The sequence below is a fragment of the Mustela nigripes genome, chromosome 16 (assembly GCF_022355385.1).
Source record: "Mustela nigripes isolate SB6536 chromosome 16, MUSNIG.SB6536, whole genome shotgun sequence".
In the NCBI taxonomy this organism is placed as follows: Eukaryota; Metazoa; Chordata; class Mammalia; order Carnivora; family Mustelidae; genus Mustela; species Mustela nigripes.
Genome location: NC_081572.1, coordinates 51103760 through 51129509, shown reverse-complemented (window position 1 = coordinate 51129509; position 25750 = coordinate 51103760). Strand labels below are relative to the sequence as shown.

General features: G+C 43.6%; 1 protein-coding gene across 1 annotated transcript; it reads left to right on the top strand.

The window, feature by feature from the left end:
* The first annotated feature begins 9270 nt into the window (after nt 1–9270).
* On the top strand, nt 9271–24761 carry ZNF287 (zinc finger protein 287). The gene is made up of 6 exons (XM_059379362.1): nt 9271–9534; nt 10615–11092; nt 11741–11841; nt 14057–14183; nt 14642–14728; nt 20842–24761. Exons 2-6 carry the CDS (start codon nt 10690–10692, stop codon nt 22407–22409), a joined length of 2286 nt encoding a protein of 761 aa, XP_059235345.1. The 5' UTR covers nt 9271–9534; nt 10615–10689; the 3' UTR covers nt 22410–24761.
* The last annotated feature ends 989 nt before the right edge of the window (nt 24762–25750 follow it).

Below are 25750 nucleotides of genomic sequence, written 5' to 3'. Positions count from 1 at the left end.
CTCTCTCTCTGCCTATTTGTGATCTCTCTCTGTGTCAAATAAATAAAATATTTATTAAAAAATAAAATTAAGGGGCGCCTGGGTGGCTCAGTAGGTTAAGCCGCTGCCTTCGGCTCAGGTCATGATCCCAGGGTCCTGGGATCGAGTCCCGCATCGGGCTCTCTGCTCAGCAGGGAGCCTGCTTCCTCCTCTCTCTCTGCCTGCCTCTCTGCCTACTTGTGATCTCTCTCTGTCAAATAAATAAATAAAATCTTTGAAAAAAAAATTAAATTAAATTAAAAAAATAAAAGGTAATGTTTCAAACTCCAAACACCAGTTGACAAGTGTTGCCAACTTCTTTTTCCCATTAGGAAGCGGACTTAATAATGTAATTTCTACCCACCACCTGTCTCCATGGGGCCAGAGAGAAAGCCGAAATGAACTGACCAAGCATCGAAGACGGCCACCGGGTCATGAGCCATCGTCAAACATGTCCATCATCTCAGGTGAGAACGAGATCAGGTAAGAAGCCTGTTTTGAAAGTTATGAATTGATGAGTGTGCTTCCATTAAAGCCAGGAGGGCCCATTCATAATCCACTTTCTTTTGGTATATGCTGAACTTAAAATTATGTGGGAAGTAAATTATAGGACACATGGGGACACTCCAGACAATAAAAGCTCCTGCATTCGCTATTTAAGAGAAAGGTGCCTGGAGACGCTGCGGACAAAACCCCCTGCTGGGCCGCGTGGCCTGGGGACACCCAACGCTTTCCTCCCCGCCACCGGGGGTTCAAGCCCCGCCACCGGGGGTTCAAGCCCCAGCCCAGACACAACATGCAGACCCTACGTGGATCAGAAAAGGCAGGTTCGCGCGCCCTCTTGTGGTCATTAGGCGCAGTGCACAGAGTTTTGCAGCGTTGGCGTGTGTCCCCTGCTGGCCGTCTGCTGAATCACTGGAACCGAATTTTGCATTTCCCCTGAATTACCTCATTTGCAGGTGTGCTTTGCTCGCACTATTCTCTTTTTTTTTTTTTTTTTTTGTTTTTTTTTTTTTTGCTTGTCCGAGCTTCAGGTGGGGGGGGGGGGGGGCGGGGGGGGGGGGGGGGGAGCAGGCTCCCCGCCGAGCAGAAAGCCCCATGGGGGGCACGATCCCAGGACTCTGGGGATCATGACCTGGAAGGCAGAGGCTTTAACCCACTGAGCCACCCAGGCGCCCCCGCTCCCACTATTCTCTTATAATCCCTTTTCTTTTTGTAAAGCAGGTAGCAATGTTTCCACTTTCAATTCAGAATTTACTCCTTTGTGTCTTCCCTCTTTTTTCTTTGATCTGTTGAGGTAGAATTTGTCCATTTTGTTGATCTTTTCAAACGTTTGATTTTGTGGATTTTATCTACTGTTTTCCTAGTCTCTATTTCACTGATATCCTCTTTAATCTTTATTATCTCCTTCTTTCTTCTAACTCTGGGTTTGTTATTTTTCTAATTCCTTAACATGTAAATTCCTTAACATGTAAACGTTGACTTGAAGGCACCTGGGTGGCTCAGTTGGTTAAGCAAATGCCTTTGGTTTAGGTCAAGATCCCAGGGTCCTGGGATGGAATCCTGCATGGTTTCCTTCTCAGTGGAAATCTGCTTCTTCCTCTCCTGCTCTCTAAAATGTTAATTTCTTAAAAAAAAATAAAAAGATGTGGGGTGCCTGGCTGGGTGGCTCAGTGGGTTAAGCCTCTGCTGTCGGCTCAGGTCATGATCCCAGGGTCCTGGGATTGAGCCCTGAATCAGGCTCTCTGCTCAGCGGGGAGCCTGCTTCCCTCTCTCTCTCTGCCTACTTGTGATCTCTCTGTCAAATAAATAAGTAAAATCTTTAAAGAAAAAAAAAAGATGCACAGGATTTTTTTTTTTTTTTACAACTGGGTGTGACATAAAAGAACACAAATAGAAACAACACAAATGTCTAGCAGTAAGGTCATTGCTTACTTAGGTAGTTATGCTTATTTACCTCCTCAGTAAGGTGTCTTTGCTTGTGCATACACCTGAAAAATTCTAAAGGAAAATACATAAATATAATTAGAATGGCATGACTATTGGTGATTTCTACTTTTTATTTCAATTTTTTTGGAAGTAAGCTCTATGTGGCACTCGAACTCACAACCCACAGATCAAGAGTCACTTGCTCTATGGACTGAGCCAGCCAGGAGCCGCTTTATTTCACTTTTTAAATTATCACCAAATTTAGGGGCACCTGGGTGGCTCAGTTGGCTAAGTGTCTGCCTTCAGCTCAGGTCATGACACTAGGGTCCTGAGATGGAGCCCCACGTTGGGCTCCCAGGGAGCCTGCTTCTCCCTCTCCCCATGCCTCTGCCCCTGCCTGTGCTCTCTCTGTCTCTCTCTCTCAAATACATAATTTTTTAAATTTAAATTATCACCACATTTAATTAGTTTTACTAAGGCAAACAGCCTTTACTCGTTGTGATTTTGCAAAAGAAAGAAAGAAAGAAGTAGTAGAAGAAGAAGAAAATGTTGAAAAGACAAACCAGGAATTAAGAACCCTTGGCAGGGGGAGCTGGATATCTCCCATGCTGTTGGTGAGAATGCAAAATAATACAACCCCTTCGGGAAATTGTTTGACAATGTCTTAAAGAGTTGAACATATACTCAGTCTATGATCTGGCATTCCAGACCTAGGTATTAACGAAGAGAAATGAAAGTGTGTGCCCACACAGTGACTTTTCCAGGCATGTCCATAGCAATTTTATTTCAAACACACAACTGGGAACAACTCAGACGTGTGTCAGGAGATGAATGCGTGAACAAAGGGTAGCATGTAATGCCATCTAGACCAAATCATTGACATTGGAACAAACAGATACATCTCAAAATGTTATGTTGCATGAAAGAGGCTGAACAGAAAATAGTACATACTGTACGGTTATATCTACTTTTTTACACTTGATCTTAACAAAAAGGCCAAGAAGCGATATAGAGTTACTTTTAAAATTCTAGTAAATGAAAATTAAGTAAGAGTGATGGAAGATGAGTGGTTGCATTGGGAGAATGGGGAGTCATGGAGACAGAAAGGGACTACAAAGATGCTTACATAAAGGATAAGTCAAATAATTGTTCTCAAACAAAAAACAAGATGAATAAAGAGGAAAAAATTTATAGTTTTTTAATTTAATATTTAATAATATCACAACCCCTGGGTACCCTCCCCTAAGTAGTGGGGGAACTTGCTGAGCCCCCCCAGGGTGCCCTGAACTTCCCACAGTCACTTCCTTTCCCACAGTTGTGGGCACTTGGAGGGATTTTCTGAAACGGAGTGTTGCTATTTGAGCTGACCTTAGAACTCAGTGTTTGTAAAGCAGCATAATGCAGTCTTTCCTAGAAAAACAAATTTCAACACCATGACTGCTGGGGTCACTGCACAGACAGGGGCTGTGAGCACTAAGGATATCTTAATTCTTTCCCTTTCCTGTTTCAAGCTGAGTCTGTTAGGCCCTGGATCCTGATTATCCAGGAACACATACCCCACTCCCCATTGCTGTACCCAACTGGAGAGGGATGATGGGTCCAACACCCCAGCGCGGATGCTGGCCTTGCCACTGCTGCTGTGTGGCCATGGGAAAGTTCTCAACCTCTCTGGGCCTCCTGTGTAAAATGGGGGTCATTCCACCTACATTGCAGTGTTGATGTCAGAATAGGAAAGAAAAAAAAAAATGAGTGAGGATTTGGCAGAGGCACAAATTCTACCACCTAATCGAGCCTAGTTAAAGTCTCTGCACTACGCCCAGGTTGATGCTGATAACCCAGTATATTAAAACACAGTTTTGTTTCTCAGTTTCCATTGACAGAGGCAGAGAAACTGAAGCTATAAATAAGGGATCTCTCCTGCAGTGGAGGGCAGGAGGCCAAGCCTGGGAGTCCTAGGAGAGGAGCAGGGCTGGAGAAGCCTCACTGGTTCACCCACTTTCAGGGTTGGAATGTTTCCACTTTCCATCATTACAGTTGGGAATTTTCCAGAGCCCCCTGTGTTTTTAAAAATTTGCTAAGTATTTTGGCAACTCCTCTGACCCTTCTTTTGTTTATTTTTTAAAAAAGACTTTATTTATTTGGGCGCCTGGGTGACCCAGTAGCTCTGCCTTGGGTCATGACCTCAGGGTCCTAGAATTGAGTCCCGCATCCAGCTCTCTGCACATCAGGGAGTCTGCTTCCCCCTCTCTCTCTCTGCCTGCCTCTCTGCCTACTTGTGATCTCTGTCTGTCAAATAAATAAGGAAAAATCTTTATTTAAAAATAAAAAATACTTTATTTATTTACTTGAAGAGAGAGAAAGAGTTAGAGAGAGCATGAGAGGGGGAGGGGTAGAGAGTGAAGCATCCTCCTTACGGAGCAGGGATCCTGATGCGGGACTTGAGTCCAGGACTCTAGGATTATGACCTGAGCCAAAAGCAGCTGCTTAACCAACTGAACCACCGAGGTGCTCTCTGGCCCTTCTTTTAATCAGTGCAAGTAATTTACCTCCCCTTCCAACTGAAGACATGATGACCAGGTGTGAAGATTTCAAGCCCACCCCGTTTGTATAGTGTAAGTAAGCAAAAACAGAACAGGGCTATGGTCGGAGGTAGTACTGCAGGGTTCAAGGCTGGGCTCTGCCCCTACCCTACTAGGAGGCCTTGGTTAAGTCACCTTATCTCTCTGAGTGTCCCTTTCCTCATCTGTAAATGGGACAATGCCCTCAGCCTACCACTTGGAAGAAAATGCATGGACTTACTGTGCAGACCTCACACCTCCGCAGAGGAGGGAAGACGGTTGGTGTCCGTGTAGCCTCACTTCCCTGGTCTCTCGTTCTCCTCTAGGAGGTGGCCTTGGGCCCTGGGGCTCCTGGGAGATGGGCTAAGGCTGCGTCCCATTCCTACCCGACCTCCGTGCAATCACATCCTAGGAAGTCTCCGCTGACGCGCGTGCACATAATCCCTGAAGACAAACACTAGAGCAGAGGGGCTTTAGAATTCCTATTGGGGAAACACTGCTGTCCTATGAGACAGTTAGGATTCAGGGGAACGAGCCCTAAGCGGCAAACATCAGGGACCCGGGGCGCTCCCCGGGAGCTGCTCCAGCTAAGCCCCACCTTCCAGAACAGAAGCAGCTTGTAGGCAAGCCCCCAGCACCAGCCAACCCTAAAACTCAGGACCCGGCTCCAAAATCCACCAATGAACTGCCTGAGCGGCCTGGCAATCTCACCCAATCAGGGCGAGGCCCTTCTGACCAATCAGAACGAGGCCCTTCCAGCCAATCAGGATGAGGCATTCCCCGCCCCCTTTCCCTTATTAGCATATTGGACCCCTCGAGGTTACCTGACCAGGAACTTTCTCGATAAAAGCAGACCCTTAGGTTTACGCAGGGGGTAACTTTGAGCTTAACCTCGTTAAGGTCTTACCTGTGCCTTTGGTTTTTGGGGGGTCAGCCTCGTTTATGTCGTTGGTCACAGGAATGGGAGTCCGGTAAGGCTACCCTAAAACCTTCCTGTTCATAGCGTTTGTGGGAAGGTTTGGGTTATAATTTTTCTGTCTTATGCTGATGAACCAAATGGCTCATTAAAATGCCATGCAAGGGGCCCCTGGGTGGCTCAGTGGGTTAAGCCTCTGCTTTTGGCTCAGGTCATGATCCCAGGGTCTTGGGATTAAGCCCCCCATCAGGCTCTCTGCTCAGCAGGGAGTCTGCTTCCTCCTCCTCCTCCCTCTCTCTCTCTCTCTGCCTGCCTCCCTGCCTATTTGTGATCTGTCGGTCGAATAAATAAATAAAATCTTTTTAAAAAATAATTAAATGCCATATAAGCTTTGTTCTCCATTATTTAAATAATCCCGTTAAAAAAAGATTTTATTTACTTGAGAGAGAGAGAGAGAGAGCAAGAGAAAAAACGAGGTGGGAGGCAGAGGGAGGGAGCCGGATGCGAGGCTCCATCCCAGAACCCTGGGATCATGACCTGAGCTGAAGGCAGACACTTCACCGATGAAGCCACCCAGGCTCCTTTAAATAATCTTTAATGCTTTTTAAAATCCTTCACCAATTTTCTAGGTCAAGTGTTTGCCCAAACAGTGTTTTATTCATGTGTTCCTAGGTTCCTATTTTTGTTTTCATTTTTTAACTTTATCTTTGGATATAAGGTTTGAAATTCTTTCCTAGGAAAAGCGAATGAGAAGAAAAAAAACAACCCTAAGTATCTGGGAATGCATTAGCAAGATATTATGCAGTGTAAAGTTTGCAAGAATAAGGATAGTACAAGGAATACTAATATAAGCTCTACCCAGATCCATTCATTCGTAATATTTTTGTCCTTTTTTTAAAAAAAAAATGTAGGCTTCACACCAAGCAGAGCCCAATGCAGGGCTTGAACTCACGACCTGAGATCAAGACCTGAGCCCAGATCAAGAGTTGGACACAACTGACTGAGCCACTCAGGTGCCCCTATTTTTTTCCAGTTTCTTTGTTATTTGTATCTGTTTAATTTCTCCTTCAGGATGTAGATACAGACACACTCACAATATTGTCCCTTGAATTATTTGAGGTTACCTTTAACTTTGTTTAACTTTAACTTTAGTCTCATAGACTAGTTTCATCTGTTCTACTGCCTCTTGCGTAATTTGTCAAATGACTTGAAAGTCCTTTTTGCCTCTCAGTTATAGGATTTAGTCTGTAGTCAGTAATGCCAGTAATTACAAAGTGACTTTTACGTTCCTTTTGTTTTTTTTAAGATTTTATTTATTTATTTGACAGAGATCACAAGTAGGCAGAGAGAGGGGGGGGGAAGCTGAGCAGAGAGCCCAACTCGGGGCTCACTCGGGGCTCAATCCCAGGACCCTGAGATCATGACCTGAACAGTAGACAGAGGCTTTAACCCACTGAGCCACCCAGGCGCCCCACCTTTACATTCCTTTAATCTGGTACGTTTTTGTGCCTTTCTCTGTGGTTTTTGAAACTGGCATTTTGCTAGAATTCCCCACACTCCCTATTATGTAAAAGAACATTCCGCAGTAATCCTATCATTTTCTCACCCATAGATTCAAGTTATTCTCTCTCAGCTGAAATCCCAGATAATCATATCCTGTTCAGGGTTTCATATTTGGAGGCACAGACGAGCCGTCCATCCTCCACTGGATGTCGATTTTGATCAACCCATCAAGATTTGATCGATTTCTAGGATACGTAATCACTGTTTGCCTCCCTGTAACTGTGGGGAAACGCACAAACAGAACAGCCATCTGAGAACCAGGAAGCAGGTTCTTCCTCAATGGGCACTGTATCTGCGGGTGCCTTGATCTTGGAATTCCAGCTTCCAGAACTGTGAAAAATAAATATGTTGCTTACCAGACCCCCCCAGCACTGGAGTTGGAAAAACCAGCATTTTGCCACCGTCATAGTAAAGATATTATTGCCTGATTTCTCTTCACTGTCAATGGTGGCATCCAGACCAGCCACTCCCAATGCTGTCAAGTCTAGCGGGTCACATGGTCCCAGTGGCTGCCGCTGAGTCTTTTCCCTGCCCCGTGTTCCACTCAGAGCTGACAGCCTTCTGTTCCATGTATTAGATGGGTTGGAACAGCTTGCCCAGTGGGGACAGTGGGACAGTCTGCTTTCAGATGCCTGAAAGTCCTATAGGTATTTTGTTTCCCTCTTAAGAGATCAGAGTGTGAGATAAAATAATCTGTCCTTTCTCTTTTTTTTAAGATTTTATTTATTTATTTGACAGACAAAGATCACAACTAGGCAGAGAGGCAGGCAGAGAGAGAGAGAAGGGGGGAAGCAGCCTCCCACTGAGCAGAGAGCCCGATGTGGGGCTTGATCCCAGAACCCTGAGATCATGACCTGAGCCAAAGGCAGAGGCTTAACCCACTGAGCCACCCAGATGCCCCTGAGTTTGTGCACGTTAATAATATCTAGAAAACACCTAAATTTGTGTTTCACTGAATGGCAGGACACTGTAGCCATGCAAAGTGTCACATCAAAAACCATCATGCTGCCCAACTTCTTTTTGCTCAAATTTAGTAAATCCCTCTGACACTCCTCCTATCAAGCGATGGAGTCTACTTTTGCCTCTACTTGATACTGAACAGATTTGTGACTTCTTTGATCACGTGTGACGCTGTGATGCTATATGACTTCCAGAACTATGTCGTCATCAGCCATGAAGCTTCTTTCTTATTCACTAGAATATCTGCTCTTGAGCCCAGAGATGCCATGTAAGAAGTCCAGCCAGCCTGAATCCTTCACGTGGAAAAGGTCACTCTGAACAGATCCAAGCTGAGCTCATCCTTAAGCCATCTGAGCTCACCCATTAAGACGTATGAGTGAGGAGCCATCTTGGAAATGGACCCTCCCTGCCATTAAATCATCTCAGCTGGGCCCCCTAGGCACAGTGGAGCTGGGAGGAGCCATGCCCACCGTTCTCCTTCCAAATTCCTGACCCGCAAAATCCATGAGCATAAGACAGTAGTTGTTTTTTAAGACCATTAAGTCTTGGGTGGTTTGCCAACACGGCAGTAAATAACAGGGACACCTGGAATATATTCCCATCCTTTTATTTTCAAGCGTTTTATGTGGGTTTGCTGTGTCTATGTAAACAGCATGCTGTTGGTTGTTATCCCTTTTCCAAGTCAGAATCCAATTCCTAGGAGGGACTCAGAACCTTTCCTAGTGAATGTGTATGCACAGTAAGGCTCAAAAATGCACTTTGGGTTGTTCTGCCTTTGGACCCACATCTTCCATGCCCCTCCTTCCTCTAGAACTCTGGCACCAGATTTTCTTTTCTATTTTTTTTTTAAAGATTTTTATATTTTTATTTGACAGACACAGCAAGAGAAGTAACACAAGCAGGGGGAGTGGGAGAGGGAGAAGCAGGCTTCTCGGAAGCCAGATGTGGAGCTCCATCCCAGCATCCTGGGATCATGACCTGAGCCGAAGGCAGACGCTTAAGCAGACGCTTATCGACTGAGCCCCCCAGGCGCCCCATGGCACCAGGTTTTCTCTGGTTAATTAGGGTGGAGCTTTAACCGCCGCCCATCCGCATCCTCTTCGCCCAGATGCTAGTAGCTCCCCGACCTCCCAGTCATCTTCCAGACCTGCTTCTGGCCAGGGAAACTTTAAAGTTCCCTTAGAACCTTGCGGACTAACAAGCAAGTCGCAGTGATGGGTGGAGGAGGTTACCATGGAGACAGGTCCATGGAATGAGGCTCGGGCGGGAGGGAGGGCCGGGACGCGCCTTCCGATTGGCTCAGCGGGCGCGCAGCGTTCCCCTTGCGCACATGCGCAGTGGGGCTGAGGCGAGGTCGCGGTGGAGCTGAGGCGCGGTTCGTGCAGGGCCAGGCTCCTCACGACCGGGCTGGAAGGTGCGGCTCCTGGCCGAGACACGTCGTGCTTTCCCGGTTAGGGAAGTGGCGGAGCCAGAGACCCCTCTGCAGCGCGGGGCTGAGCTCGCCACGCAGGCGCCCGCTCCCCCGCCGCCATTGTTGCCCCGGGCCTCTCCGGCCGCTCGGGCTGCGCGTCCGCCCGGCCCCCGCGACAGGTAATGATGTCGAGGGCGCCGCCGGGGGCGAGTGTCCGCGCGGTCAGGCCGGAGCCCCAGCCGGTTGCCGCGCGGCGTCCGCGCTCGCGGCCTGCGGAAAAGGCGAGCACGGGTGTTGGCTGCGGTGGCGGGCCGGGTCCCCGCTCCGCCGCTGCCCGCGACCGTCCGGCTGAAGGGGAGTTGGGGAGACGCGGCGGGCGGGGCTGGCGCATATCCTCTGCAGCGCCTGTAAACAGTTGGCTTCGGTTACACGACTGAGCCTGAGGAGGGCTCAGAGCTGGAGCCCGAGGACAGGTGGTGTCAGGTCGCCGGGTCAGGCCTGTTCCGAGGTTTTCTTCGGGAATCCTGGTTTCAAATTTACTCGTGAGGAATTGTCTCCTGTAGAAGCGTTTCAAAGGGCTTCAAGGCACATCAGCCTCCTACTTTTTCCCAGCCCAACCGGCTTGTCTCTCCAGCCCTCTGGTAGTCAGAAGCTAGAATGTGCTGGCATTAACACTAAAGCAAGTGCATGTCCGCCCTTTTTTCCTTGACAGTTTCCTTGGGAACCTGGGAAGGATTCTCCTCCCAGGTTGTTCCAAGTACCTACAGGTATGCTCTGTTGTTGAGAGCCAGTGCGGTCCTTTACAGCTTCTGTGACATCGCAAGAATACTGAAACTCCCCCCACCCCCACGACCCCCGGAAAAGTTTAATTTCTGTTTCAACAAGCTAGAAGTTTGATCCGTTGTTTTGCTCAAGCTTCGGGGCTTTGCTTCTGTGACCCTTTTTGATAGCTGTCCCGACCCCTGTCCCCAGCAGATTGCATTTATCTCACAAGTCTGAGGAGGTAGGGAAGGAAGACCCAGGTAAAGTCTATGTGTGTTTACCTGTGAACACTTGAGCAGGTTGTTTCTGTTCGCGGATGTGGATAGCAGAGAGCACCAGAATTCTTGACATTATGGTCTGTTCTTGTGTTTCAGAGTCTCTTAACCATCCCTGCAAATTCTGGGCTCAGAATTTGTAACTAAGGCTGCTAACTCTACCTTGACCCTGTTCTGCCCTTGGCTGCAGCAGCCCTTGATATAATGTCTTTGTGGTTCTAGCATGAGACTTCAAGCATTTGGCTCACTACTGGAGATATAAAGAATATTGCCAGATTGACTCTCCCACCTGTAGCGATGTTGGCCTCGTGCAAGAGGATGACCAGTTCTTCACGCGCCCAAGTCCTTCTCATGTGGAAGCCAGACAAGGCTCAGAGTGGACCCCACAACATTGCAAAGGAAACCCTTGCTTCAAGAATCTTGCGTGACACTGAGACCTGTCGACAGAATTTTAGGAATTTTCCATATCCAGACCTAGCTGGTCCTCGAAAGGCATTGAATCAGCTCCGAGAGCTCTGCCTTAAATGGCTGAGACCTGAGATTCACTCAAAGGAACAAATCTTGGAGCTGCTGGTGCTGGAGCAGTTCCTGACCATCTTGCCTGGGGAGGTTAGGACTTGGGTGAAGTCCCAGTACCCAGAGAGCAGTGAGGAAGTGGTGACGCTGGTAGAGGATTTGACTCAGATTCTAGAAGAGGAAGGTGAGAATCACAAGGCAGAAAGGGGAGGAATCCTGGGCGGTTAGGGTTAGAGAAGTCAACCAGCATATCACAGAGCAGCCCTTTAAAGAAACTGGGGAGAGCAAAAGGCAGTGAGTCGAGAATGGGCTTTAACATGGAACCCCATCCTGCATGGTGTGTCCCTTCCAGACTGCTTGGGACCAAACACATGTTACCTCGTGTCCTAAAACAGTGACCAAATGCAACTCAGTTACCCCAGTGTGAGCCGTCAGGAATTTTACCTGCAGAGGTTTGAACCATTCTGTCAGTAAGCCATTTGCTTTGTGAATTGGATTTTACAATAACATGCTTCCAAAAAAGTAGGAAAGGGTCCAGAGCATACTTCCTTATTAAGAGACAGCACACATGATTTACATCGCATGAAGATGTAGTAGAAAATTGGGAATTTGGTGCATATCCTTAGCAGTCCCAGAACAGACTTGTTTTTGAAACCTGCATTGATGTCTTAGGACAAGTCTCACTGGTCCTTCCCTCTGACTCTTTAAAGTAGGGGTGCTATTTTTTGTTTCTTTCTCATTTCTCACTTTAGGGAAGTATAGGCATCTATTTGGTTAAGTTTCCTAGACTGTTCAAACAGGACTAATCTCCATCATGGTCTCCCTTCCCCAGCTGTTCCTCAGAACTCTGCCCTTCCCCAAGAGACCCCAGAGGAAGACTCCAAAGGAAGACCTGCTTTCCAGGCAGGGTGGTTAAATGACTTGGTGACCAAAGTAAGTGTTAGTTTTTTCTGTGATTTTTAAATGGCTTCTTGGAGGTGTTTGTGTGAGGACGTTTTGTCCTGGCCCTCTAACTTCTGTCCCCCCACGAAAGCCCAGTCTAGGACTTAAGCATCTGTTCCTCTCTTTCAATCCAGCTTGGCCTGTTAAGTGACTCTCTTTATAAGGAATAAGCCCCTGTTGCCTTCCCCTGTTACCCCTTTCCTCACTGTTTTGATTTTAAGGCAGCAACATTACATAGAGGTTAAGGGATTGACCTCCACAGCCGAATGAATCAGAACATATGATTTGGGGCAAGATACTTGACCACACTTAGCCTGAGTTATTAAACTCTAATAAATAGAACTTACCTCTTAAATTGTGAGGATTAAACATTATAAGACTTGTAGTTAGCCTGGATTACAGTAAACTATCAGTAAGCAATAGTTGCTAAAATTATTTTTCTCATTAACAAGTAATTAAAGGCCATGTATTCTCTGGTGTTATGTTGATCATGAGTCTCTGTTCTGTCAGGCCACCTTAAGAGAAAATTTTGCTGTAAAAATATACATCTGCAATAGGTAGAGTAAAATTATTATTCATAGATAGTACGATTATTTACCTGAAAACCCTAGGAAAGTGAAGGGAAGAACTGGAAAACAATAGGAGAAAAATTTGAGTAAGGTGATTACTACAGAAAATGGCATATGAAAATTAATCACTTTTAGGGGTGGCTGGCTCACTTGGTAGAGCTTGCGGCTCTCGATCTCAGGGTCGTGAGTTGAACCTCATGTGGGACATAGAGCTTACTTTAAAAAATAGAAAATTAGTAACTTTCTTGCATACACACTAAAACCAGACAGATGATGAAATGAAATAAAAGGTTCCCTGCACAGTTTTCCCCACCCCCCAAATTTAAAATATCTAGGACTAAACATAGTATAAATTTTGTAGTACATCCATATCCTATGTCATACTATAAGACATGAAAGCAGCTTTGAGTGTTGTAAAATTGCCTGTTCCCCCTAAATTATAAGTATTGTCATTGTCAATACAATTTTTATAAGGAACTTAGAAGTTTATTTGAAAAACATGGAAAAGGAATCAACTTTTTTTAACAAAAGGAAGAAAAAGAGCAAAGAGGGATACTTAACCTTACCAGATTGTCAGATATATTAAAAGTGTAACAGTTCAACAGTATGGGTTTCAGTCCCAATTTTATTTTATTTATTTTTTATTTTTTTAAAGACTTTTATTTATTTATTTGACAGACAGAGATCACAAGCAGGCAGAGAGGCAGGCAGAGAGAGAGAGATAGGGAAGCAGGCTCCCTGCTGAGCAGAGGGCCTGATGCGGGGCTCGATCCCAGGACCCTGGGATCATGACAGGAGCTGAAGGTAGAGGCTTAACCCACTGAGCCACCCAAGCACCCCACCAGTTTTATTTTAAAAAGGAAGGAGTGGCTCTGCATTTCATCGTAAAGCACACAAATATATCGTAGAATTTCAAATTATGACACTCTGAATTCTCTCTCTCTTTTTTTTTAAGATTTATTTTTTGACAGAGAGAGAGAGTACAAGTAGGCAGTGGTAAGGAGGGGGAATGGGAGAAGCAGTCTCTCTGCTGAGCAGGGAGCCCAATGTGGCGCTCGATTCCAGGACCCTGGGATCATGACCTGAGCTGAAAGCAGACATTTAACGACTGAGCCACCCAGGCGCCCCAACACTCTGATTTCTTAAGGCAGAGCTTGAAAAGCATAGCCATTCAGCTGTCTGTGTAAACCCTCTTTTAATACGGAGCCATCCATACATACACTTGTGCCAGCTGAAAACGTAATTATAATTCTGTTTTCAGACTTCCCTGTACGACCATTCACGTATGCTCATCCGTAACTTAACTAGATGACCTGTAGGCTCTTACTAAAGGTCAACATTCTCTGATACCCCCACCACACATGTCCCTGGTGTTACCACTATCCCCCTGCCAGTTCTTTTTTTTTTTTTTTTTTTTTTTAAGATTTTATTTATTTATTTGAGAGAGAGAGAGAGCGCATGAGAGGTGAGAAGGTCAGAGGGAGAAGCAGATTTCCCGTGGAGCTGGGAGCCTGATGCGGGACTCAATCCCGAGACTCCGGGACCATGACCTGAGCCGAAGGCAGTTGCTTAACCAACTGAGCCACCCAGGCGCCGCTCCTGCCAGTTCTTGAGCCAAGTTATATTTGATGTTTCAGGAATCAATGACATTCAAAGATGTGGCTGTGGATATCACCCAGGAGGACTGGGAGATAATGCGTCCCGTACAGAAGGAATTGTACAAGACTGTAACATTACAGAACTACTGGAACATGGTTTCTCTGGGTAAGCCTCCGCTGTGCCCACTGCTGCCAACATATCCACCATCTTTCTTTCCTCAGTACATTGCTGAGAATGGGGCTTAGGGGTGAGTTTCCTTATTCCATTTGGGCATAGATACCGCTGTGTTCTCCCTTTTGGCAAATAAAAAGTTTCTAAGTGAAGGAGCATTGAGAGCTATGACACGTGGCTTCCCAGGGCTTCCACATGACCTGCCCCTTGCCCGCTCCCTGCTTTTCCTGTGATCCCCTCCCACCGTGAGCTCTGTGCACATACCCTCCTGAGCAGCAGGACATTTCTGTTGTAGCACTGAAAAGCACAGTGACCTAATTCTCCCACTAGATCATGTACATGAAACCATTGTTTTCCTGTGGACATCTGTCCTCACAGATAAGAAGTTAGGCAGTAAAATTCAAACAACTGTTTATCTCCAGGATAAAACTCCTTATATTCCTCTGAAACAGGACTTACGGTGTACCGACCAACTGTGATTCCCTTACTGGAAGAACCATGGATGGTGATAAAAGAGATCTTAGAAGGCCCTAGTCCAGGTGAGAGAAGAACTGTCATGAGATTGTTTGCATTGAAGAGTGTAAGTGCAGTGAGATATATTTATTTAAATATGGCCAGGTCACGCTCCACAGACATCCCGGCCTGTCAGGAACACTGAGCTGTTTGGCGTTGCCTCCTCACAGAGGCCACCTTCAGGAACACAGTTCCAAACATCATTGTTCCACCTTTCCCCGGTGTCTCCTTTTATCCTTCCATGTGACCCCTGGATCCCATTCCCAGCTTTGTCTGGCGCTTTCACTGTGCTGTTGTCTCCTCCCTCTTTTATAAGCATGAGTGAATGTCCCTAAAATTTTAAGTTTCAGACCTTCCTCTTAGTAAGTTTCTTTTATTCTGTTACCAACAAATCCCTGTAGCCTCCAACCTCCACTTCTCTAACTCATTTTCTTTCCTAATTTTGAAAAAATATCTTCAAAACACTCAAAGATGTTCTCTTATTGTATAGTTCATTCACCCGGTTCCTGCATCTCTCAGCCCAACCACTGGTGCTTGTTTTTAGTTGTTTCTTTCTTTCTTTCTTTTTTTTTTTTTTACAGATTTTATTTATTTGACAGACAGAGATTACAAGTAGTCCGAGAGGCAGGCAGGGAGAGAGGAAGAAGCAGGCTGCCCGCTGAGCAGAGAGCCCGATGCAGGGCTTGATTCCAGGACCCCGAGACCATGACCTGAGCCAAAGGCAGAGGCTTAACCCACTGAGCCACCCAGGTGCCCCCTAGTTGTTTCTGTTCAGGTATTTTGTTTGCATATAAAGTCAATATAAAAATGTTTGGGGAAGGCGCCTGGGTGGCTCAGTTGGTTAATCGACTGCCTTTGGCTCAGGTCATGATCCCAGAGTCCTGGGATCAAGTTCTGCACTGGGCTCCCTGCTCAGCAAGGAGTCTGCTTCTCCCTCTGACCTTCTCCCCTCTCATGCTCTCTCTCTTTCTGTCAAAATCTTAAAAAAAAAAAAAAAAAAAAAAAATGTTTGGGGGAGGGTGCCTGGGTGGCTCAGTTGGCTAAGCAACTGCCTTTGGCTCAGGCCATGATCCTGGCGTCCCAGGATCGAGTGCCAAATCAGGCTCCCTACTCACCAGGGATTCTGCTCCCACTGAAGTCTTTCCTCTCATGCTTTCTCTCTGTCATTCTATCTCTCTCAAATAAATAAATGAAATCTTTAAAAAAAAAAAAAAAAAGTTTGGGGAGCACCTGGGTGACTCATCAGTTAGGTGTCTGCCTTTGGCTCAGGTCATGATCCCAGGGTCCTATGTCAGGCTTCCTGCTCAGCGGGGAGTCTGCTTCTCCCTCTGCTCCTCCCCCTTGTTCATGATCTCTCTTACTCTCTCTCAAATAAGTAAATGAAATCTTTAACATATATATATACAAATGTTGTTTTCTTTAAAAAAAAAATCCTATATTAGGGATGCTTTCTTTCTATCACTTCGGGAAAAAATGTTTTCCTCTCCTTTTTAGCAAACTTTCTATTAATATTTTTAAGTAGGGCGCCTGGGTGGCTCAGTTGGTTAAGCAACTGCTTTCGGCTCAGGTCACAGTCCCGGAGTCCCAGGATCGAGTCCCGCATCGGGCTCCCAGCTCCATGGGGAGTCTGCTTCTCCCTCTGACCTTCTCGCCTCTCATGCTCTCTCTCACTGTCTCTCTCTCAAATAAATAAATAAAATCTTTAAAAAAAAAAATATTTTTAAGTAAACTCTACCCACACTGTAGGGCTCGAACTCCTAACCCGGAGATCAAGAGTCACACACTCTACTGACTTGAGCCAGCCAGGTGCCCCTTTTCCTCCGTTTTCTAACAGAAACGGTAGCAAACGATACATATTATTTTCTCCTTTGCTTTTGTTTATGTAAAAGTGTATCTTGAGAAGTGTCTCAAATGAGGATATAAAGAGCTTCCTTGTTCTCTTTTTTTAATATCTGCATCACATTTTATTGTGTGTCTCATAATTTATTGAACCTGTTCCTTATTGATGGGCTTTTTGGTTGTTCCCTTTCCTTTCTTTCTTCCTCCATAAGAACTTCAAACCTATAAAAAAGTTGCAGAATCAGTACATTGAACACCTGTGTAATTTTCATCTGAAACCACAAGCTACCATCATTTAGCCACTTTTGCTTTATATCTTTTTAGGAGGGGGTGGGGGCAGAGGGAGAGGGAGAATCTGAAGCAGATTCCCCGGTGAGGGCGGAGCCTGACGTGGGGCTCAATCCTGAGATGATGGCCAGAGCTGACATCAGGAGTCAGATGCATAGCCAGTTGAGCCACCCAGTCGCCCCTTTGCTTATCTACTTACACACGCACGCACAGCCACACACACGCACACACAGACACACTTTGTTTTTTCCTTTCCCCTTCCCTTCTGTTCTCTTCCACTTCCCTTCTGACATTTTCTGAAGGATCCAAGCCAGGTTTTATTAAAATGACCCACAATCGGGACGCGTTGGTGGCTCATTTGGTTAAGCAGCTGCCTTCGGCTCAGGTCATGATCCCAGCGTCCTGGGATCGAGTCCCACATCGGCCTCCTTGCTTGGCAGGGAGCCTGCTTCTCCCTCTGCCTCTGCCTGCCATTCTGTCGGCCTGTGCTCGCTCTCTCCCCCTCTCTCTCTCTCTGATAAATAAATAAAATCTTAAAAAAAAAAAAAAAAGATTTTTATTTGGATCTGCATCTTAAAAAATTTCTGAACTATGCGGTACCATTTTTGCTATATTATGAACTCTATATTTGATATTTCATTACATAATTCATAATATTTGAAAGTCCTGTGTTTTCAACCAGATTTTAAGAGAGAAAGATATTCTAATTTAAATTTGTTTTAAACCATCATACTGGAAATATAATAGGCATGAATAAATACATATTTGATTGCTTTGCAGCCATATTTGAGGTCAGGGACTTTTTATTGTTTGCTTTACTTTTATGTGTATGTGTGTGCTTTCATTTGGCTCACCTTTTAACAACAAATTATTGTCATTTATTTTACCAGTTCAGTTGAGTGGCCACCATATCCAGAGTCTTGGGGCCATTTTCTGAAGGAAATGTAAAAGAGGCACAGGCTGTTCTCAGAGTTTGCATCTAAGTTGAAAATACAAGAAACACACAAAGTTGTGAAGTAATAATATTAAGGCCAAGTACTGTCCTGGCCCCAACTTTACATTAGGTTGAATCACATGAGACTGCTGAAATTTCAGCCATATTGACTACACAAAGCCAAGGTCATGTAATTCAACCTAATCTGTACTTGAGGAGTCTAAGAAAGAGAGAAAAATAGGAGCTGGGCCATACACTTCTTTTCAATAGATAGAGAAGTTATCTTAAGAGAATGCCTAAATCTGGGGTGCCTGCATGGCTCAGTCAGTCGAGCATTCAACTCTTGGTTTTGGCTCAGTTACCTGGGATGGAACCCCAGGTCTGCCTCCGAGCTCAGCAGGGAGTGTGCTTCTCTGACTCCCTGCTCATGCTCACTCTTTCAAAAGAGAGAATGCCTAAGGCTGGAATTTGTATGGCACCTATAGGAGGCTATGAGGAAGTAGCTTGTAGTTATATGGGTGACTTTACATTTTTAAGCTGAATATGAAGTTTGGCAGAAGATATAGTAGAATAGGAAAAGCTGAATTATTTGGGTACTGAATATGTCAAGTGGAGGTATTTTGAACTTTTTAAACTTTTCTCCTTTAAGCCATTGGGGCTCAAACTTCAGTGAACATCAAAACCACTTAGAGGGCTTTGTAAAACAGATTGCTTTAGCCCTATTTCCAAAGTTTCCTTTTTTTTTTTTTTTTAAGATTTTATTTGTTTAAGAGACAGCACAAGCATGAGCAGGGGATAGGGGAACAGAGGGAGAGTGCTCATTCCATCATGTGCCCTCCTTAATGGCCATCAGCCAATTACCCCATCCCAGTAACCCTCAGTTTGTTTCCTATAGCTAAGAGTCTCTTATGGTTTGTCTCCCTCTCTTATTTCACCTTACTTTATTTTTCCCTCCCTTCCCCTATGATTCTCTGTTTTGTTTCTTAAATTCCACATATGAGTGAAACCATGTAATTGTCTTTGGTTGACTCATTTTGCTTAACATAATACCCTCTAGTTCCTTGCACATCATTGCAAGTGGTAATATTTTTTTTGATGGCTAAGTAATACTCCATTTGTGTGTGTGTGTTTGCGTGTATATATATATCTTCTTTATAAATATACATATCTTCTTTATCCATTCATCTGCCAATGGACATCTGGGTTTTTTCCATCTTAGTTTGGCTATTGTGGACATTGCTGCTATCAACATTGGGGTGCTGTCTCCCTTTCAGATCACTACATTTGTATCCTTTGGGAAAATACCCAGAATACCCAGTAGTGCAATTTACTGGGGGGTAGGGTAGTTCTGTTCTTAACTTTCTGAGGAACTTCCATACTGTTTCCCAGAGTGGCTACACCAGTTTGCATTCCCACCAACAGTGTAGGAGGGTTCCCCTTTCTCCGCATCTTCACCAACACCTGTCTTTTTTCCTGACTGGTTAATTTTAGCCCCTTCTGACTGGTGTGAGGTGGTATCTCACTGTGGTTTTGATTTGTGGTTTGACTCCTGATGCCGAGTGATGTTAAGCATTTTTTCATGTGTCTTTTGGGCATTTATATGTCTTTGGAGAAATATCTTTTCATGGCTTATGCTCACTTCTTGATTGGTTTATTTGTTTTGTGGGAGTTGAGTTTGATATGTTTTCTATAGATCTTGAAGACTAGCCCTTTATCTGATGAGACATTTGCAAATATCTTTTCCTATTCTGCAGGTTGTCTTGATTTTTGTCAACTGTTTCCTTTGCTGTACAAAAGCTTTTTATCTTGATTATGTCCTAATAGTTCATTTTTGTTTGTGTTTCCCTTGCCTTTGGAGACATGTCTAGCAAGAAGTTGCTGTGGCCGAGGTCACAGAGGATTTTGATGGATTCCTGTCTCGTGCTTAGGTCTTTTATCCATTTCGACTTAGTACAAGTGTGGTACAAGAAAATGGTCCAGTTTCATTCTGGATGTGGCTGTCCAACAATTTTCCCAGCATCATTTGTTGAAAAGACTGGTTTTTTCCCATTGGATATTCTTCCTGCTTTGTCAAAGATTAGTTGACCATAGAGTCAACCATGGTTGAGGGTCCGTATCTGGGTTCTCTGTTCTGTTCCACTGAATTGTGTGTCTGTTTTTTGTGCCATTACCATACTATCTTGGTGATTATGGCTTTATTATAGAGCTTAAATCCAGAATCGTGATGCCACCAGCTTTGGTTTTCTTTTTCAACATGCTTTGACTATTTGGGATCTTTTCTGGTTCCATAGCCTGCAAAGTTCCTGATTCAGCTTGTCTGGATGAGGGCCAATAATTTAACACATTCCCAGGTGATAGTGATGTTTATGTCACTCATTTGGGGACAATACTTTAAGAACTATTATTATGAGAGATTTACTAGAGATATTTAAGCATGGAGAGCACTCCTTGAAATTGCTTTTGGAGTATTATGTTGATTGTGCAGAGTAGGTTGGAAGGAGTCAATGAGAGTTAGTGTCTGCTTGATACAAATCAACCCATGAAGTCATCCCACATTATCCCACAGTCTTGTTTTCACATCTCTTAGTCCAGTCGCCTGACTTAACCTGTTTTATTAATCTATGTGCATGTTGAGTAGTGAGGAGCCTGTCCTTTTTCAGCAGTTAAGTCTTCTGGTTTTCTGCCCCTATATTCTCTTTTCCCAAGCTTGCTTGGTTTTTTGTGTGTGTGGTTTTTTTGTTTGTTTGTTTTTGGTAAAGATTTTATTTATTTGAGAGAGAGAGAGATAGAGCTTGATTAGAGAGGGAAGGGTAGAGGGAGAAGGAAAAGCAGGGAGCCCAATGTGGGACTTGATCCTAGGACCCTGGGATCGTGACCCAAGCTGAAAGCCAGACGCTTAACCGACTGAGCCACCCAGGAGCCCTGCTTTTCCCAAACTTTAAGGACCATGTCCAAAGGTTGTCAGAGTCATAGTCTTTTAAGGCATTTTATTCATGTTCAGTATTTTGTTTCTGTTTTGGCAGTTTCCTTCTCCAAATACAGGAAAACTTTTTATGTTCTATATTCTTTTTGTCCCAGAATGGAAAACAGAAGCCCAAGAGTGTACTCCAGTTACAAATACTTCTACACTCGTAAAGACTGGAACTCAGACTGTCAAATTGGAAGAACCATATGACTACGATGAGAGATTTGAGAGGCACGCATCAGATACCTATAGGAGAATTCCCATGAATGAAAGAAATTTTACTTTGAAGTCAGTCCTCTCAAAAGAAGATGACCCTATGGAAGAGTGTCTCAGTAAATATGATATCTATCGAAATACTTTTGAAAAGCATTCAAACCTAATTATTCAGTTTGGTACCCAGTCAGATAATAGAACTATGTATGATGAAGGCAGGGCAACCTTCAATCATGTTTCATATGGTATTGTACACAGAAAGATATATCCTGGAGAGAAGCCTTATAAATGTAATGTGTGTGGGAAAAAGTTTAGGAAAAACCCATCCTTTGTGAAACACCAAAGCACCCATACCAAAGAAAAATCTCATGAATGTGAAGAATGTGGGAAAGAGTTTAGGCACATCTCGTCCCTTATTGCACATCAGAGAATGCATACTGGAGAAAAACCATACGAATGCCACCAGTGTGGTAAAGCCTTCAGCCAGCGTGCCCACCTTACTATACACCAGAGAATTCACACTGGAGAGAAACCCTATAAGTGTGATGACTGTGGCAAAGACTTCAGTCAGCGCGCACACCTCACTATACATCAAAGGACACATACTGGAGAGAAACCATATCGATGCTTGGAATGTGGTAAAACTTTCAGCCACAGTTCATCGCTGATTAATCACCAGAGAGTTCATACTGGTGAGAAACCTTACATATGCAACGAATGTGGGAAGACTTTCAGTCAGAGTACACACCTTCTTCAACATCAAAAAATACATACTGGAAAGAAACCATATAAATGCAATGAGTGTTGGAAAGTGTTTAGTCAAAGTACTTACCTCATTCGACATCAGAGAATTCATTCCGGAGAGAAGTGTTACAAATGTAACGAATGTGGAAAAGCCTTTGCTCATTCCTCAACTCTTATTCAACATCAGACCACTCACACGGGAGAGAAATCCTATATATGTAAAATATGTGGAAAAGCCTTCAGCCAGAGCGCAAACCTTACTCAACACCACAGGACTCATACCGGGGAGAAACCGTACAAATGCAGTGTGTGTGGGAAAGCGTTCAGCCAGAGCGTCCACCTTACTCAGCATCAAAGGATCCACAATGGAGAGAAACCCTTCAAATGCAATATATGCGGGAAAGCCTACAGGCAGGGTGCCAATCTCACTCAGCATCAAAGGATTCACACCGGAGAGAAGCCGTATAAGTGTAATGAATGTGGGAAAGCCTTTATTTACTCCTCCTCACTTAATCAACATCAGAGAACTCATACTGGAGAAAGGCCCTATAAATGCAATGAATGTGATAAGGATTTTAGCCAGAGAACATGCCTTATTCAACACCAGAGAATTCACACAGGAGAGAAGCCCTATGCATGCCGTATATGTGGTAAAACCTTCACACAGAGTACAAATCTCATTCAGCACCAGCGTGTGCATACAGGTGCCAAACACCATAATTAATGGATACAGGAGACTTCAATTAGGTCTTACAGTTCATTCAAATTTTATTTTGTACTTTGTTAAAACATTATTCAAAAGAAACCCAAAAGAAGTGCAATATGTGTTAGGTGTGGCTCAGCAGAAGTATCAGAATTAGTAATGTGGATATAAGCTATTTAAATTGAATGTGAAATTTAAAAAGAAAACTTTATTCACTTCTTCACCTTTACTTGAAATCAGTTTAATTCATGCCAGAAAGAAACCCTGCAAAAGTAAGAGTACTCAAAAACCTGTAACTCATCGACTCTTAGTGTATTTCAAGTACTTCTTAATGAGACTTTATGAATGTAACTGGGGAAAGCTTCCATCAAGTAGGGATTTCACACTAGTGAGTCATGTTGGGATAACTGAAAAAGCTGCTTTCAGGCCTTTATTGCTTCCCAGCTTTGAAGCCTTAAATATGTAAAGGGTTCCCTTCCCTTTTCCTGTTATGCCATAACTGCCATGTGGAGCCAGTAGGTTTGCAAAATATATATAGTGGAAAGCATCTTAATTTTTATGTGACAACTGTTTAATTACATTTTCCTTTACGTATGGAAATATTCAAGGAAGAGAGCTTATGGAAAGCTGACCTGTTAGGATAAACTAATGTATATATAGCCCTTAGGCATTTGTACAAATGTATTTAAACAGGCAAAAGTTAAACACCCAACCTTAAATTCATCTTTAAAACATCAGCCTTAGTTTCACTAGGTTTTGACATCTGTCCGCCTGAAGGAAAAAATAAAAGTCACCTGATTCCTAAATTCATAACTTAAGGTTCCCTATGGCTGTTCACCACAGAAAGCCCATTTCTGTTGAGACACTGCTCAGGGCCCAGACTTCCTAATTGGATCCTTTCAGGGCTTCTTGTGCTAAAAACTACAGCTAATTTAAGCAACAGAAAGCTTCCTAAAGTAGTGAAAGACGACAAAGGACATGTCACGGAATGAGCATAAGAAGCCTACTAAGCTGGGTTGCCAGATGTGCCCCCCACACACATTCCAAGACAAACAAGGAGTGAAAACATCTATTTACAGAGTGTGAGGAAAAGATCAGTGATAGAAAATAGACGTAAAGTTCACTATAGAAAATGGGTCAGGGCAGAAATCAAGGGTGAAGACTTAGCCGTGAAGAAAGGGTACACAGGTGAGTTAGCACATAGTCTGTTAGACTTGGTTTGCCTAAGTAAGAGTGACTAATTGGATGAGACAAAATTTTAGCCTGTTGATAAGGAACTAAAAATGAAGTGACTGACTTTAGAGTAATAATTGGAATTGATACTTTCTCATAAGTAAAAATGGGGATTACTCTTAAAATGTCAGGAAACATTGGAAAACGCATTGATGCAGAAACTATCATTGATGGCAGTCATCATTGAACAATAATAACTAAGTTTGTGGGGTCCTAAACCTAAAAGGAAAACTGGCAGAAATGCAAACAGAAGTAGGTACAATTACTGTTACATTCAATCTCCACAGCATTCCGCTGTCAGAATGTAAGACCACATTCTGAGAGCTGAGGTTTCGTCCTGCTCTTAATTCGTTTCTTCAGTGCCTTGCGTGTGGGAAGCGGTCAGTATATGTTGAATTAATATGTAGGTAAGTTAGAGGTAATAAGGTAGAATTAACAGACTCAGAGTGAAGTTGAGTTTAAAATTATTTTTTGTACATGTCCAAAATGTACAAAACCACTAACAAAGAGTGGTTATTTATTGGGTACTAGGAACTACTTTAAAATTGAAGAGTCAGAATTCCACACCTTAATGTGGGGAATTTTTTTTTTTTGGGTGGGGGGAATATTCTTAAATCACGGGACATCTTTGCACAGGAAGTTTTCCTGAGCTGGATGAAAAGTCAGCATTCTGGTGCCATAAATATCAGTATACAGAGCACACGGTTCTATTTGGATGTTACTGTTGACTGAAACATCCTGCAAACAGGTGCCGAAGCCAAGACCAGGGGTTCTAGCATCTTCCAGGCTTTCTTATTGAGTGTTTTTCTTAAGAAGTTACAGCTTTTCCTTGTCCTCGCATCAGTTAACCCCGATGTCACGGAATCCTTCACGAAGCATAGACTGTCTTCGGGTTGCATAGTCAAGTTACGCTTATGCCATAGTTACTTTTGTGTTAGACAATAACCACTGTATTTAAGATGCAATTTTTATTTATGATGCCACTTCACACCTTACACAACACTTTTCTCCCCTCCTGGCATGGACATGTGGAGTATCACAGTCCCTAGCTCCTTTCTTTGCTTTAATTTGTATTTCCTGCCTTTGTGAGTTTTATGTAAATAATGCATTCCTAAAGTCTTCCATTGATACACTGAGGCAACCGATGCCTATATATATATATATATATATATATATATATATATATAACAGAATAGAAGCGAATCATCAATCTTTGTGTATTTTTCCCACTTCTACAGTTGTCTGAGCCAGTTGGATTTAATAGACTTATTTTCCACAACTTTTTTTTTACAAAGGTGTTGAAATATACAGAAAAGTTAATAAAGCGTCTTTACCTACTGCCTAGCTTTAAAAATTTAACCTTTTACTGAACAGCTATAAAGTTAGACATGACATTTCACCGTAAATATTTCAGCATGCCTCTCATAAAAATGACATCTTTTCACATAACCACATACCATTACATACCCTGAAAAAAAGAATAGTAATTTTCAAATATCTAATGCTTCATCCATGTTTAAATTCTCCCTGTTGATGCTGTCAGGTTTCACGCATTATGTTTACTTGTTAATCTGTTTCATCCATCAAGCTCTCTCCCACCTCAGACTTTCTCCAGGACCTTTTTTTTCCCCCCAATATAGCTGTAGAATGTCTCAAGTTCAGGATTTAACTATTGATTTGTATGTGGTTTCTCTTGTTCTTGTGTCCCCTGTGGTTTCTGCAAACTAGCATTTAGGGCCAAAGCCCTGATTGGCTTCAGGTTCAACATGTTTAACAGATGTATTTTGTGTCACCTCACATCCAAAATTTTAATAACATTTGGTTGACTACTGGTGAGGTAAAACCTGACGACTCGGTTGTCTTGGTAACCATCCTGTCTTCCCAGTGTGAAGACCTGTTTGCCAACAGCCTTTCACCTGATAGGTTTAGTATCCAGTGATCCTGAATCAGCTGTTTCATTAAGATTTGCAAAAAGGCAGAGCCTTCTGTCATCAACTGGGAATGCACTAGAGGCAAAGTCATAAATTCTTTTCCTTTACTTAAGAATTTTCAGAGAAAGTGATTGGCAGTGATGACAGGTGATCCATGTATTAAAAATCAGTTATGGCCATTGTTTCTGTTGCTCACGT